The 15,394-nt window shown below is 44.5% G+C and overlaps 1 protein-coding gene across 2 annotated transcripts in view; it reads left to right on the top strand.

Moving 5' to 3' along the window:
* The window catches only part of LOC117354200 (GTP-binding protein 10-like), a 366,380-nt gene that overhangs the window by 101,597 nt on the left and 249,389 nt on the right, over positions 1-15,394 (top strand). For both annotated transcript variants that reach the window (XM_033931252.1, XM_033931248.1), the window contains exon 11: positions 757-878. In XM_033931252.1, coding sequence (XP_033787143.1) covers positions 757-878 — 122 coding nt within the window. The remainder of the gene's footprint in view (positions 1-756; positions 879-15,394) is intronic.

Raw genomic sequence — 15,394 nt, 5'->3', positions numbered from 1 at the left:
TTTTTTTTTCCTGTTTAAGCTAAATGTTATAGATTTGTCAGAGAAATCAATCCTTAAATTTTAAGAAACATGAGATGGCAGTGTTTTTCAGCAGTCTGTGCCATTGTGGAAGACAACTGAACTACTCACCTTGGACATTGAATGTGGTGCAAAGATTGCATATATCCAGAAATGCTGAGCTCCTTATTAGTGTATGGATTATCTGACATAATTTTTTGTGGTAGAATCAGGGCTTGAAAATTATGGGATGGTGCCACAAAACCTGATTTTAGTACTGTACTACATACAGGCAGTCCCCGGGTTAAGAATGGGTTACGTTTTTAAAGCTGTTCTTAAGTCAGATTTGTATGTAATTCGGAACTTATAAATTTTAAGGTTCTTGCTGCTTACCTGTGCTCCCAGCTGATGAAAGGGCCAATTGTCCCTACCAGTGTTCCCTCTTAGGTACAGCATACAAAACCACATACTTCTTAATGTGGCCATGCATCATTCCTTAATCTGCTGCAGGAGAAGTATAGGAATCTATGCCACTGGAAATACCTCTCAGTGTAATCAAGTGAAGCCACAACTGTGTTCTTAAGTATAAGTCATTCTTAAGTCAGGGACTGTCTGTATTTGGATTCTCCAAGTGTTCTAAATGAAATGCAAAATAATCGATGTTTGTGTTTACATACGTGAGACATCAGTTGCTTATTTTCTCTCTTCATATTCATGCACCAGCTTTTTCATTAAAAATGTTTATAATTCTGTTCACAGTTAAAAGCCATAGCCCTTTGGTTAGAAGTCTCAAACTTTCCTTTAACCATGAAGATTTTGAAATGAAGAAATTATTATTTAATATGATGGTGATTTTAGCGAAAGATCTTTCTACTGTACAGGTAAAAATAGAACTTTGCATGTATAAATGAAAGGGGTAGACTATTGGTTAAAAGCTGCAGCCTCAGCACCCTGTGGTTGTGGGTTCAAACCCACGCAGCTCCTTGTGTCCCTTAATCCCCACATTGCCCCAGGTACATTAGATAGATTGTGAGCCCGCCAGAACAGACAGGGAAAAATACTTGAGTACCTGAACAAATTCATGTAAACTGTTCTGAGCTCCCCTGGGAGAACGGTATAGAAAATTGAATGAATAAATAAATAAAATGTGTTTAGGATTTCCAGGGTTTGATCCATAAGCTTGAAATAATAAGCTCCGAAGGAATGTGGAGTCAAGACTGTAATTGGCTATATTCTCTATCTGTATGCTATGTTACCTATCCTAAGGCAAGATTATACAACCAAATATTGCTGGATAACAGTGAAACTTTCTCTTTTTTTGCCTTGAATTTGCTGTCTAGCAATATTTGATTTGAAGGCTGTAAGCACAATGCTCACAGTTTAGCCAGTAAAATTTCTATCCAGAAGCTCTAATGGTGAACATGGACTTGGACACTGTGGCTGTTATGGAGACATGATTCAATGAGTCTAATGAATGGGATATTGCCATATCTGGCTATAACCTATTCAGGAAGAATAGAGATGGCAAAAAAGTAGGAGAAGCTCTCTAGGTAAAAGATATAGAGCTGAAATGCAGGGGTTTGGAGAAAAGAAGAAGCCCGGTAGATTGCTTTGGAAAGAGGAAATGGTACTTTAATCCACAGTGGTGTAGTCTACAGAGTTCTAACTCAAATGGAAGAACAGGACAGACTTCATCAATGATATTGCAAAAGTGGGAAGGAAAGGAGGGAGGTGTTAATGCTGGATGACTTCAGTCTATCTGAATATAGACTTATTTGAATGCCTCTCCAAGGAGCTTTGCATAGACAAATGGTGTGGACACCTACCAGGAAGGGTTGTTGCCAGATTTAATATCCGGGTGGGCACCCACCTGGACAGCAGTGATCATTGCATGATATGGTCCCCGCCTCTTCCGCCGAAAACAGCAGACACGGCTGCCTCCTCTTCTGTTCTCTGGCGGCATAGCAGCACACCGGGTTGCCTACCTGGTCTCAGAACTCAGTTCTCGTGGGAAGCAGCGCAGGACCAGCCAGGCAACTCTTATTTCCACCCACTTTTGGGGGGAAAAAAGTGTGGCTAATGGAGCGAAAAATATGGTACTGGAAAGAGGCACTGGTAGTGTGGGAGGAAATAAAGCACGTGGAAGGACAGTGGGCTAAACTTGAGAGGCTATAAAAAGGGCAACAGATCTTAAATATAAGGAAAGTAAATAAAAGCAAGATGGAAAAAACTGACATTCTCCAAAGTGGTACCTGAAAAAATAAAGGTAGAACATGTATTATTCACAAAGGGCCTGATTCTATATATGGTGTCTAAAAAATCAGTGCCAACTAGTATGATGCCAAACACAATTCTATAAAGGTTATGCGCACCTTAGCGCCTTAGAATCACTTAGCACTTGTGCATATCATAACCTTTAGGTGCATCCATTTAGGCCAGCACTACTGTTCTTTATAGAAATGTCTCCCAGTGGGCATATTTTTGGCATTTATAAATAAACACCCCTTTATAGAATTACCCTCCATGCAGGGGATTTATCATGTGTTAACTATTAGCATGGGCTCTCAGTATTAGTTACTTATGCTAAAAACTACCCATAGTAGTAGTAATAGTAGAACTAGTGTGGATTTTGGTGGTGGTGGTGGTTGTGTACTTGGAATTTAGCAAAGCCTTTGACACAGTTGATCTGGTGATCTGGGAGTACTGGCATTCAAACTTATTTGTTACTTTTCTATCATTGTATGGTGTTCTTTCTATATTTTAGATTTATATTGTATCAACAAGAGAACAAATAAACATCAAGTTTCACACACGGTTTCATCAGGGCTATGCCTCCTTCTATGCATGCACCAAAAATAGCTTAAAGAAAAGCGAAAATAACCGCGTGTAAAACGATTGGGCAGCCGTCGGGCATAAGAGATAAGTGCTTTCCTTTCTTTAGCACCTTAAGCACTAAAAACACTTTATATTTATTGTATGTTATCAAATCAAAGTTTAAAAAATTAATTTAGAGCACATGTCACTTTACCAAGACCAATGATGAACTCTACTACCCCAGTAAAGACACGAAATATTATTTAAGTAGTGTCTCAAGTATTTGAGGTCTGGTGATTCAATCAAAGTTGATGTTGATTTGTTCTCTTGTTGATGTGATCGTTTATTGTTTGAACAAATTTTTTTGTTTTACTTCAATTTAAGTAGATTTATATTGTAACCACTTGTATAGATGTTAGCCCTTAAGCAGATAAGCAAATGTAATCATAGGAGCTGACATTTCAAAATGATTGAGGGTGCTAGACTCACCACAAATGACCAAGTCCATATTAGGAAATTAAAGCATGGTGGGCTGTGAACACAACTGGCCAGGCTATCCTTAAATGAAAAGCATAGCAGGTGATGGCACCACCATTTTCGAAAACAATGAAGACATATTTGTTTCCTGAATAATGATTATTCTTAATGATTATATGTTTTTTTTACTTTGTTCACCACATAGAACTTACAAGATTATGCGGTATAGAAATGATCTGTTATGTTATTTGGGTAAAAGAAATGTTAGGGATAGCACTGCAAATCCTACGTCTCTCTTCTCCCCAGCTCATCACTACAGTTTACCATCCTACTCCCAGACCATTTATACCACATTCATGCTATGCCATCCAGTCTACCATGGTCCATCAATACAACTCATATTCTTCCCCTCACAGCCAGTCATCAGTAGTCCCTATTCCCTAACAAACCTGTGCACACCATACACTTTCTTTTCTCTTAGACCATCTCTTCTTTTCAGAGACCATTTTCTCCTCTCATCTTCTTATTCTGCTTTTTTCTCACTTCAGTGTACATTCTATACTTCAGTGCTCTCTGCTTCCTCCTGACTTGGCCTGCCTTGCCCCCTACTAATTCTTTCTCCCATTGGGTTCCCTCTCACTCTACATTGGTCAGTACCCCTCCCACACAGGCTAGTCACACTCATCCCTCATACTTCCTAAGCAGATTCATTGTACGTTTCAAAATTTTTAACCCCACCCATCCTGACAAGGATCGTATTCCTACTCCTCCTTCCCAGATCCCCAGATACAAATCATATCTAGAACTCACAGACTGAAATACAATAGCAGTTCCACATCTGGAAAAGCCCTATGAGCTGCTCCACCACCTGAATGCATAAGCCCTGGAAACTCAGCAATCAGTTGCTCCACAGCCCCTTGGGCTACATTTACACGTGGTACTTCTTGCTCTCAGACTGAAAATCCCAAAGATCATATTCTGAGAAGGAAATTGGTAAATCTAAAGGTATGCTTTCATATCAACCCACTGTGTGTTAGCCCGCCTGCTAAAACTTTAGCGGTTACAGAGTAAGTGCTTGATTTGGGGAGTTCAGTTAGCACTGAATCTAGTGCCTTATGTAGAAATGAAAATTGGCACCTTATTTGGTGGTAGCAACTTTGACACAATGCCATTTCCTTTATTAGTGGTGATTTCAGCACAACAGCCCTCTTACTCTCTCCTTTTACCAATCACCCCCTTCTTTCTCCTCCATTCTCCTGACCAGCACCATTATACCTCTATTCTTCTCTTTTCCTGGCCCACATTATATGGAAGGATATGGGGTAGCACACCACTATAGCAGTACCTCCTCATTCATGGTGCCCTGCACAGCCACAAAGGTCATAGACCTCAAAAGCTAGCCTGTAGCAGAGCTGTGCTGACAATGAGAATGGAAAGCCTGGGCTTAGCCACTGAACCAAGAGGAAAACCAAACCCACTTATGCCTTCCAAATTTACCCATCTTTCCTGTAACCTCTTCCAGCTGTTGCCATGCTATTTCTTTGAGACTATACAGCATAATGAGCCTATTTAGTCTCACACCACTGTCTTCCATAAGATGTAACAAGGGACCGAGAACAGATTCAAGATGGCGTCGAGGATGGACACCTGAATGGGAGGCAGTGAGTCACTGAGATTTTTTTAGCACTTACCGCTGTGGATTCCTGACCCGTAATGGGGAAAAGAAAGGGGACAGTTTGTCCTAACCCTCCAGCGTCTGGCACCCTGCAGTCAACAACTCAGCTGACGATTTCAGCTGCCTTCACCCGCTCAGCCGTGGAGACCCTCTCTACTTCGGAAGTGGCGCTGGAGTTGCTCGGACGATTCTGAGTCCAGAGCAGAGCTCAACTCCTCCCCAACCCGGAAGTGTGGTGGTGCAGGGAGCTGCAGGAGTCCAGCAGCCTGACAAGGGGGATCTGGACTAGAGAATAACATGCACCGTCCCCGGCCCACCATCCTCTGCACCGCCCCGCAACCGCCGTTCCCTTCACCGCCCTGTCACCGTCACCGCCATCCCTTTCACCGCCCCGTCACCGCCACTGCCATCCCATTCACCGCCCCGTCACCATCCCCGCAGCATCCATATAAGCCTCAGTACTGCGAAACACCATGAAGACAGAAGAGAGTTCTGCCACTACTACTACTACACTGAGAATCTGTTTCAGTGCCTCTGCCCTGTAATAAAAACAGAACATAAAATAAATCAATTAACTTGTCCTCCCTTTCAATGACGTGTCCCCCATGTTCACCTATAGCTCGAATCAGGTCAATTGTGCACACTAAAAATGCAGGAGATTCTGGAATGTGAGCGCAGGCAGGCAGTGATACAAAAACAGCAGACACCCAACCAACTGCAGTGTTCCGCCATCTCCCTCCCTCTATCTCAACTTAGATGTAGAGTATGCCGGCTTTCTTTTTTGCCCAGCCACATGTGCGGGTGCTCATTTGTTCAATATTCTCCTCTGACACAACCGGAAACAGGAAGTTGCAAGAGAGGAGAAGATTGATCAACGCGAGCGTGGCTTTTTGAACGTATGCGGCTGGGCGAAAAAGAAAGCCGGCATACTCTACATCAGTGTTTTTCAACCTTTTTACACCCGTGGACCAGCAGAAATAAAAGAATTATTTTGTGGACCGGCAAACTACTAAGACTAAAATTTAAAAACCCTGTTTCCGCCCCATCTCCACAAGCTCAGTCACCTCAGTAACTATAGAAAAATAGACAAATATAGTGCAAAATATAGACAGCAGATATAAATTCTCAAAACTGACACATTTTGATCACTAAATTGAAAATAAAATCATTTTTCCTACCTTTGCTGTCTGGTGATTGATTTCATGAGTCTCTGGTTGCGTTTCCTTCTGTCTGTGTATCCTTTCTTTCTTTCTGTACTCAGGCCCAAGAATTGTCCCTTTCTATTCCCTCCCTCTTTCTTTCCTATGTCTTTAGTGCCCCCGGTGCCTCCTTCCCATGTCTTTAGTGCCCCTGGTGCCTCCTTCCCATCTCCTTAGTGCCCCTTCCTGTCTTTAGTGCCCCCAGTGCCTCCTTCCTATGTCTTTAGTGCCCCAGTGCCTCCTTCCCATGTCCTTAGTGCCCCTTTCTGTCTTTAGTGCTCCCAGTGCCTCTTTCCCATGTCTTTAGTGCCCCCAGTGCCTCTTTCCCATGTCCCTAGTGCCCCTTCCTGTCTTTAGTGCCCCCAGTGCCTCCTTCCTATGTCTTTAGTGCCCCAGTGCCTCCTTCCCATGTCCTTAGTGCCCCTTTCTGTCTTTAGTGCCCCTGTGCCTCCTTCCCATGTCCCTAGTGCCCCTTCCTGTCTTTAGTGCCCCAGGTGCCTCCTTCCCATGTCTTTAGTGCCCCTAGTGCCTCCTTCCTATGTCCTTAGTGCCCCTTCCTGTCTTTAGTGCCCCCAGTGCCTCCTTCCTATGTCTTTAGTGCCCCAGTGCCTCCTTCCCATGTCCTTAGTGCCCCTTTCTGTCTTTAGTGCTCCCAGTGCCTCTTTCCCATGTCTTTAGTGCCCCCAGTGCCTCTTTCCCATGTCCCTAGTGCCCCTTCCTGTCTTTAGTGCCCCCAGTGCCTCCTTCCTATGTCTTTAGTGCCCCAGTGCCTCCTTCCCATGTCCTTAGTGCCCCTTTCTGTCTTTAGTGCCCCTGTGCCTCCTTCCCATGTCCCTAGTGCCCCTTCCTGTCTTTAGTGCCCCAGGTGCCTCCTTCCCATGTCTTTAGTGCCCCTAGTGCCTCCTTCCTATGTCCCTCTCACTGCCTTCCACACTTTGTCCCACCCCCACCCCCGAAGCCTGCCTGTGTCTGTCTACCTTTCTCCCTCCCTAGCCAAAGCCAGCCTGCTGCCTCCCTGCCGCTAAAAAAAAAAAAAAAGCCTCCCTTCTTTTCCTCTTCTCTTACCGCCATGCTGCAGCTGCTAAAGCCGGAAGTCTTCTTTCCGACTCAATTCTGAAGTCGGAGAGGACGTTCTGGGCCAGCCAGGCAGCGATTGGCTGGCTCAGAACGTCCTCTCCGACGTCAGAATTGACGTCGGAAAGACTTCCTGTCGGCTTTAGTAGCTGCAGCATGGCGATAAGAGCAGGAGAAAAGGAGAGGCTTTTTTTTTTTTTTTTCGCGCGGACCGGCAGAAATTCAACCAGTGGTTGCTCTTCAGTTCAAAGGTGAGGTGGAGGGAGGGAGATGGCGGGGACTGCGCGATCTTGATTGCCTCACTGCGGGGACAAGTCCATTCACCGCTCCACGGGGCGGTGAATGGCTTTGTCCCCGTCCCGCAAAGGCCACTGTTTTTTGTTCCCCATTTCGGCGGGTTACCCGCAGCTAAACACGGCTAGCCGCGGGTAACCGCCACCGTGTCATTCTCTAATCTGGACTCCAGCAGAGGAGGAACGCCAATGCTGGAAACTCAGCAGGATGGTCTGGAAGCTCAACTAACCCCCACTGCCAGTGAAGTAGAGGTGAGAGGAACTTCTAGAGGGAACAACATTAGTTTTGGGGAGTTGAAAAGACCAGAAAAGATTGATATGGAAGCGCTGTGGCAGGCCATATCTATAATGGACGCCAACCTAAAATTGAGTCTTTCAACTATAAAAAATGATTACGGAACTATCTATTCCAAGGTGGAACAGCAAGGACTGCAACTATCTAAATTAAGTGAGAAATTGGAGAAACGAAGAAAATTTGGAGGAAGAAAAGACTGTCCAGTCGGAATTGGTTAAGGAAAGATCTTCATTTCCTGCAAGTTAGAGAACTTTGAAAACTCACTTAGGAAAAACAATTTAAGATTTTTGAATTTTCCTAAATGCCCAGTTATCTCCCCAGTGGAGATGGCGAGAAAATATTTTCGAAAAGTCCTAGCCATCCCTTTGGAAAATTTATCTCCAATTGTCAGGGCTTATTACCTGGATATAAGGAGACCTCAAGGGGAGTCGACCCCTAAGGAAAAATCTAAGGACAATGTTGATCTGCCTTTATTTCTGGAGAGTTCTCCAGAACCAGAACCACTCTTTTGCTGACTCTAGCCTTGGAAAGTGATAGGGAATACATTTTACACTTATATTTCCGTCATATAAATGACAAATTTTTGGGCTCAAATGTTAGAATTTTTCCAAATTTAGCACAGAAAACCCAGAGGCGTAGAAATGAGTTCTTAGCCTTGCAGCCTAGAATCCTGGCCCTTGGAGCTACTTTTTTGTTAAAATTTCCAGCAAAATGTTTTATTTCCTATCAAAATAAAAATTTTATTTTTTTCGAGCCTAAACAGTTATTAGATTTTTTAGGACCAAAAGAAGGGTTGTTTTTTTTAGTCCTTTGATGAATGACCTGACTATTGGCTAGGGTGGATAACCATTGCCATTACTCTAATTTAAAATAATTTGTTCAGTTTAATTGAAATGTATTTCCTTTCTTGAATCCAATATTTGTGGACTAAATAGTAGATTGTATTTCTAATATACACTTAGTTGTATTTATATGTTAATTTTTTTTTCTTTTTGTATATTCTGATCCTTTGTTAAGATTGTTATGCTTGATGAAAATATAAAAGGATATAAATAAAAAATTATAAAATTAAAAAAAAGATGTAACAAGGGAATAAGTGTTTTATTTTTGTGTTACATCTCAGGATTCCATACGTTAGGTGTTCAATCCAAACCCACAAACCGGGTCTTGCAGAAGTGTGATACTCACAGCTTTTATTACCTCCCACATTGTCAGTGGAGTATAGTGCCCCCTTCAGTTTTTTCTTTTGAAAGTGAACTGTGCAGAGGTGTTTCTGATCTGCTCTGCTTATTTTTTCTTTTTTTTAATGAAAGTTTGCTTTTTCGGTGCCTTCGATGTCCTGAGACACCTTTCTTATGCAATATCTACCTGGGTGAGGACACAGGTTCTGAGGGGGTTAGACTGCAGCTTTGCATTGCAAACCTTCAGGTAGACCTGTGGAGCCAGCCCGCTGTATGCCACTTCAGGGCTTGGGGTCCATTTCCCTGGGAGCCAGCTTGCCTTCTGAATTTTTCAGAAGCTTAAGCGCAGACTGAGGGAGCCCTGAGTAAGAGCCCTCAGGGAATCAGGGTGCCGGCTGCGTATTTCTCGAACCCAATGCACTTTGAAGTTCCTTGGGGGGGTGGAGGTCTTGGGGTCAGTCTGACTGGTTTGGAGGTTTGGAGTCATTTGAAGATGTTTTTGAGGCAGAAAGTATTTTCTGTTCACTTCAGTTGCAGGGAAAAGCTGACAGAAAGGCACTGCACAGCACTATAAATACTACCCCATTATTTTCTATGGAAAAATGGGAGGGGTGGGATCTGAAAAAGTCATTTTTGAGGGTTTCTGAGGGTATAGTTCAGGTCTCCCACCTAACAAAACACCTATTTCCATATTTTCTATTTTTCAAAAGTCTCCATGGGCAGTTTTTAGCACAATTTTTCTGGTGGTGGCCATCTTGGATTTTAAACAATCTTTTTTTTTTTTCTAAAGCCTCTATCTGTCTCAAAACCCCTTGATTTTTACAAAAATTGACAGGGATGGACTCCTCAGGGTTTGCTAACATGAATTAATGTATCATTTGTGCTGGATTGCCAGCGGAGTGTCCATCTACCATGTGTCATGGCGTTGAGGAGGGGACAGGAGCTTCAGGCTCAGACCCATCCATATCTTCCAGGGCTGGAGAACTGTCCTGGGTTCAGGAGATTGAGAAAATCCTACCCGGCACCCGAAACTGGATACAGCGCAAAGCACAGATGCGTGAAGTCTGTGAAACCCATGAACGCCACACCAGATATCCGTTAGGGGTCAGTTCTTGCCCCATACAAAGGTTCTTCCCAGAATTTGTCCATCTCATATGGAGAATGTTTTCAACAGACAAGGGCCGTAGTTTGCAGCTAGAGTGCACCACAATATTTTCAGGGAGTGTCTTCACTTCCAGGGGCGAGAGATCTGGTCCCAGTGCCAGCGGCCACTAAGACCCAGAGTGGCTGATTAGGCAGTCAGATTCCATGCTTCCCTTTTCTCAGGGCTCTTGATCTGTCCTGGATAACTCTGGTTCCATTTTTGGTTTCATCGAGCAGGATGCCTTTGTGGCCCTTGATCAAGGTGATGGTCCCTCCATATGCCGGCTATTTAAGTCAGTTTTGGTCCAACATTGTATTGTGGCTGCGGTCAAGGAATTGAAACTACAACTATAATCTACCACTTCTCAGTGTACAGTCATGAGCTGTTCCAATACTCAGACATCTGGAATTCACTGCTCTACTCAAAGAGCAGTAGGAGATCCCAAAAGTTGGTGATAGCTATGTCCAGGCTTTATCCCATGGCCTTGGAGTTTCAGCAGCTGTTTGATCAACTGAAGGTGGACTCTGCGGTGGCTCCAGTCTCCAAGCGCACAGCCCTTCCTAATAAAAGAGGAGTGATGCTAATGGATGCGCAGAATCATAGGGTGGCCATGGTTTTAAAGAAACAGTTTTAGGTGCTATATTTGGACATCATAACAGTGGCAGCGTGGTTTTCTGCATGGGCCTGCCTCACGAGACTGCAACGGGTGCCCTCGGTGGAAGAGGTTGTCTGTCCCCAGCTAGTGCTGGAAGGAGCGGTTTATGTGGCAGATGCCTTATATGATCTCCTCAGGGTCCTAGGCAAAATCTCGGTATATGTGGTCTATGTTTGCAAGATAATTTGGATTATATAGTGGGACAGCAACTCAGCTTTTTAAGCAACCTCAAGCAAGCTGACCTTCAAAGGACAGCTGCTTTTTGGTAAGGGCCTAGATGAACTCATGACCAATGTAGCACATCGCCACTCTAAGTTGCTGCCAGATAGCAGACCTTGGCAGTCCTCAGGGGGAAGTCAAAGTAATTTTCGTCCCTCCTGCTGGTCTCGCAAAATTAACTTGAGCTCCTTCACCCAAAGGTACAGACAACACTATAGCAATCCCAGACACCAGCAGTCAACCTTTCCTCCAAAAAGTCCAAATGACACCAAACTTGAAGCCGCACCTCCACATGTTGGGGGGGGGGGGGTTGTCAGCATTTCGGAAGTAGGAGGAACAGATTTCCTTGGACCTATGAAGGTTGGACATCATACGAGAGGGGCTGGACATCATATGAGAGGAGCACAATATAAGAGTTCTTTTGTCCCTGTCCTGAGAGGCTGGTAAAGGAGGCCAAGGTCCGAACCACGCTTCAGTAACTTTTAGACATTCATGCCATAGAACCAGTCCTCAACAACGAATTGGGCCTGAGCAGACACTCCTTATACTTCACTGTGTCCAAGGAAGGCATGGAGGACTGGAGGTCTGTCTTAGATCCTATGTTTCTATATGGAAACAGCCCATTCAGTCATTGCAGCTGTTGCTCCAGGAGAATTCCTAGCATCGCTGGATTTGACAGAGGCCTATCTATATATTCCCATCTTTTTTGAGATATCTGAGAGTTCATGTTCTCCAGGAACATTTCCAGTTTGCTGTCCTTCCCTTTGGATTAGTGACCCCCCCCCCCCCCACACACACACACACATACACACACACACACTTTTACCAAAGTAATATGGTGGTAGCAGCTTATCTCCACATAATGGGGGTCCAAGAGCACCCCTATCTGGATTATTGGCTCATCAGAGCTCCATCCAAGCAGGAGTACAAACAGGCAGGGTGGAAAGGGGTTGCTCTCCTGTAAAAGTTGGGTTGCATAGTCAACTTCAGGAAGAGCCCTCTGGAACCACCTCAGACTTTAGATTATCCAGAAATTCATTTTGGCACAGCCTTGGGCTACATTTTTCTTCTTAGCTCGTGTAAACAGAAGCTCCAAAAGCAAATCTTGGATTTCTTAGCACTTCCGACCCCCCCCCCTGCCTGGCATTACCTTCAGGTGTTGGGCAGGGTGCATTTGCAGCTTCTTCAGGAGACTTTTCTTTCTTAGTGGTCCCTGCGACATCATTCTCTTCACATGCAGCTCCCATGTATAGGACCAGTGAGGAGCGGATTATGTTGGTGGCGTCAAGGGGCATGCGATCTGTCAGAAACAGGAAGTTGCATCAGAGAAGAAGCTTTGAGTCAGCCATGTGCAACTAGTTAGAACGGCTGCTGTGTCAGGGCCCCTCTGAGAGAGAAAACTTTGGTTTGAAAAGCATCCGTGAAGGTGACGGGAAGGGAGGGAGTTGACCCACAAGGGGAAGAGGTTAAGTGACACTTTAAGTTTATTTTGTGGAGAAAGAGGGGGACAGATGCTGGATGGAAGGGGGTGGTGAGAGGGGAACAGATGCTGGAAGGATGTGGGGAGGAGAGAGAAGGGAGCAGGTGCTAATGGGGGAGAAAGAGAGAGGGGAGCAGATGCTGAATAGAAGTGATGAAGAGAGGGGGGCAGATGCTGGATTGAAGTGGGGGGAGTGAGAGGGGGCAGACGCTGGATGGAAGTGGGGGAGAGAGAAAAAAGGGCACATGCTGGATTGGGAGAAGAGAATAGAATTAGATAGATACTGGAAGGGGTGAGGGAAAGAGGTGGCAAGCTGTAGGTAGACACAATGAATCGAGGCAAACAGCATGCAAGAATTTAAGAGCAAATGGGATGCCCATGTGGGATCCCTTAGAGGGTTAAGCCAGGAGTGGGATCCCTAGGATAGTAGACTTGGGGGTGGGTCAGTAGAGTGGGCAGACCTGATGGGCTATGGCCCTTATCTGCCGTCATCTTCTATGTTTCTATGTTTAATGAAAAGAGGAACATTGAAGACTGGATAGTAAGAAAGAATTTAATCTAGACATATGCAGAAAATAAATTGAAAAGGAAGACCAAAGAAGAAAAGGAAGGGAGAAGAGAGAGAGAGAGATGCCAGAGCATGGGGGTAAGGGGAGAAGACAGAAACCAGATCTGAAAGGAGGAAAGAGATATGCTAAAATCTGCTGGGAGGGAGGGGGAGATAGAAGGGAAGAAGACAGATGCCATGCCATGGGGGGAGCAGAGGAAAGAAGATGGATGCTAGACCAATGGGGAGGGAGAGATGGAAGGGAAAAGCAGACAGTTTCTCAAAACGAAAGTAATAGTGTCTTGAGAATCCCTGAAGCAGCTGGAGGCCAATGAAACAAGGCCTTGTCGGAGGGAGAAATATGAATTCGCTTTTGGCTTTTGAAAGCTAATGTTGCTGCATCTATAGCTACTTTGTGCCAATGAAGAGAGGGAAGTAGATGGTGTAAGCCAGGGGTGCCCACACTTTTTGGGCATGCGAGCTACTTTTTAAAATGACCAAGTCAAAATGATCTACCAACAATAAAATTAAAAAAAAAAACACAAAGCACACTGTACGCTGAGAAAATGTTAATTATCATTCCTATTCCAGGGTTTTTTCAAAGAGGTCAATGCAGATGACTCTATGCACTGTCACCTCAGTAACAACCATACAAAAATAGACAAATATATCCCCTCCCTTTTTACTAAACCACAATAGCAGTTTTTAGCGCAGGGAGCTGCGCTGAATGCCCAGCGCTGCTCTCAACACTGATAGGGTCCCTGCGCTAAAACCACTATTGTGGTTTAGTAAAAGGGGGGCCATAGTGCAAAATATAGACAGCAAATATAAATTCAAACACATTTTGATCACTAAATTGAAAATAAAACCATTTTTCCTACATTTGTTGTCTGGTGATTTCATGAGTCTCTGGTTGCACTTTCTTCTTCTGATTGTGCATCCAATCTTTCTTCCCTTCTTTCAGCCTGTATGCTTCCTCTCCTCCAGACCTCATTCCCTCCCCCAACTTTTTCTTCCTCTCTCCCTGCTCTTTCTTTCTCCCTGCCTCTCTTTCTTTTTTTCTCTCTTCATGCCCTCTTTCTTTTTTCTGTTTCCCTTCTTTCCTTCTATTTCCCTGTCTGCCCCCTTTCTTTCTTTCTCTCTGCCCTCCACCAAGCCACTGCTACCACAATCGGGTAACAGGCCCCAAAGTCGCTGCCGCCCCAAGCTCTCCCTGCTTCCCTGCGTCGAGTCAACCAAGGCTGCCCAATAGGTCGATCGCGATCGACCGGTAGATCGCCAAGGCAAATTGAGTCGATAGCGGAGCCCATCTCGGGCTCCGTGACAGACTCACTTTGCCTTGGCGATCTACCGGGCCAATCAGCCTTCCTCTCCCCGACGTCAATTCTGCCATCGGAGAGGAAGTTCTGGCCCAGCCAGGCAGCGAATGGCTGGCCTGAACTTCCTCTCCAACAGCAGAATTGACGTCGGGGAGAGGAAGGCTGATTGGCCCGGTAGATCGCCAAGGCAAAGTGAGTCTATCACGGAGCCCAGGATGGGCTCCGCTATCGACTCACTTTGCCTTGGCGATCGACCTATTGGGCACCCCTGGTGTAAGCATTGCAGCTGCAGTGGTTTGTACCACACGTTTCAGCTAAGTGAATATTTTGCTTCTAAATTCTAATTTAGATTCTAGTGCAGAGTAGTAGGTAAATATCCCTGTTAGATCTGTCCATTTTATGGGTGTGAGTTTTTTTTATGCTGATGAGAAGAAGAGTGACAGCTTAAAATCAATTATGATTGCTGTGTGAAAAGTTCAACTTGAGGCTTTTTCTCCACCCTTTCTATTAAATGTGGATCTTAAGGGTATAAAATATACTGCTGGTGAGTGACATTTTTTGAAATGACTGATTTTGTAGTGTTAACTACATAATTGTTCTTGAGTGATGTTCAGATACCTATGTGGTGTAAATACGCATGAGTCAAGCCTCTTTCATTTGAAAGGAAGCTCTGGAATGAGAGGACATAGGATAAAGTTAAGAGGTGATAGACTCAGGAAATACTTTTTTACAGTAAAGCTGGTGGTCTTCCGGAAGAGGTGCTGGAGGCAGAGACTGTGCCTGAATTTAAGAAAGTATGGGATAGGCACATGGGATCTCTTAGAGAGAGGAAGAGATAATGGGTACTGCAGATGAGCAGACTAGATGGTCCATTTGGCCTTTATCTGCCATCATGTTTCTATGTTTCTAATCATCGGCTCAATAAAACTCTACTAATCATACAAGTTCAAATTTCCTGGTTCTTGACTGGCATGCACTTCCCCTGAAGCAGTGATTATGTATCGTGAAGCGGGATTTCTGTTGGG

Source organism: Geotrypetes seraphini, chromosome 2, assembly GCF_902459505.1.
Source record: "Geotrypetes seraphini chromosome 2, aGeoSer1.1, whole genome shotgun sequence".
In the NCBI taxonomy this organism is placed as follows: Eukaryota; Metazoa; Chordata; class Amphibia; order Gymnophiona; family Dermophiidae; genus Geotrypetes; species Geotrypetes seraphini.
This window is presented reverse-complemented; position numbering and strand designations above follow the sequence as displayed.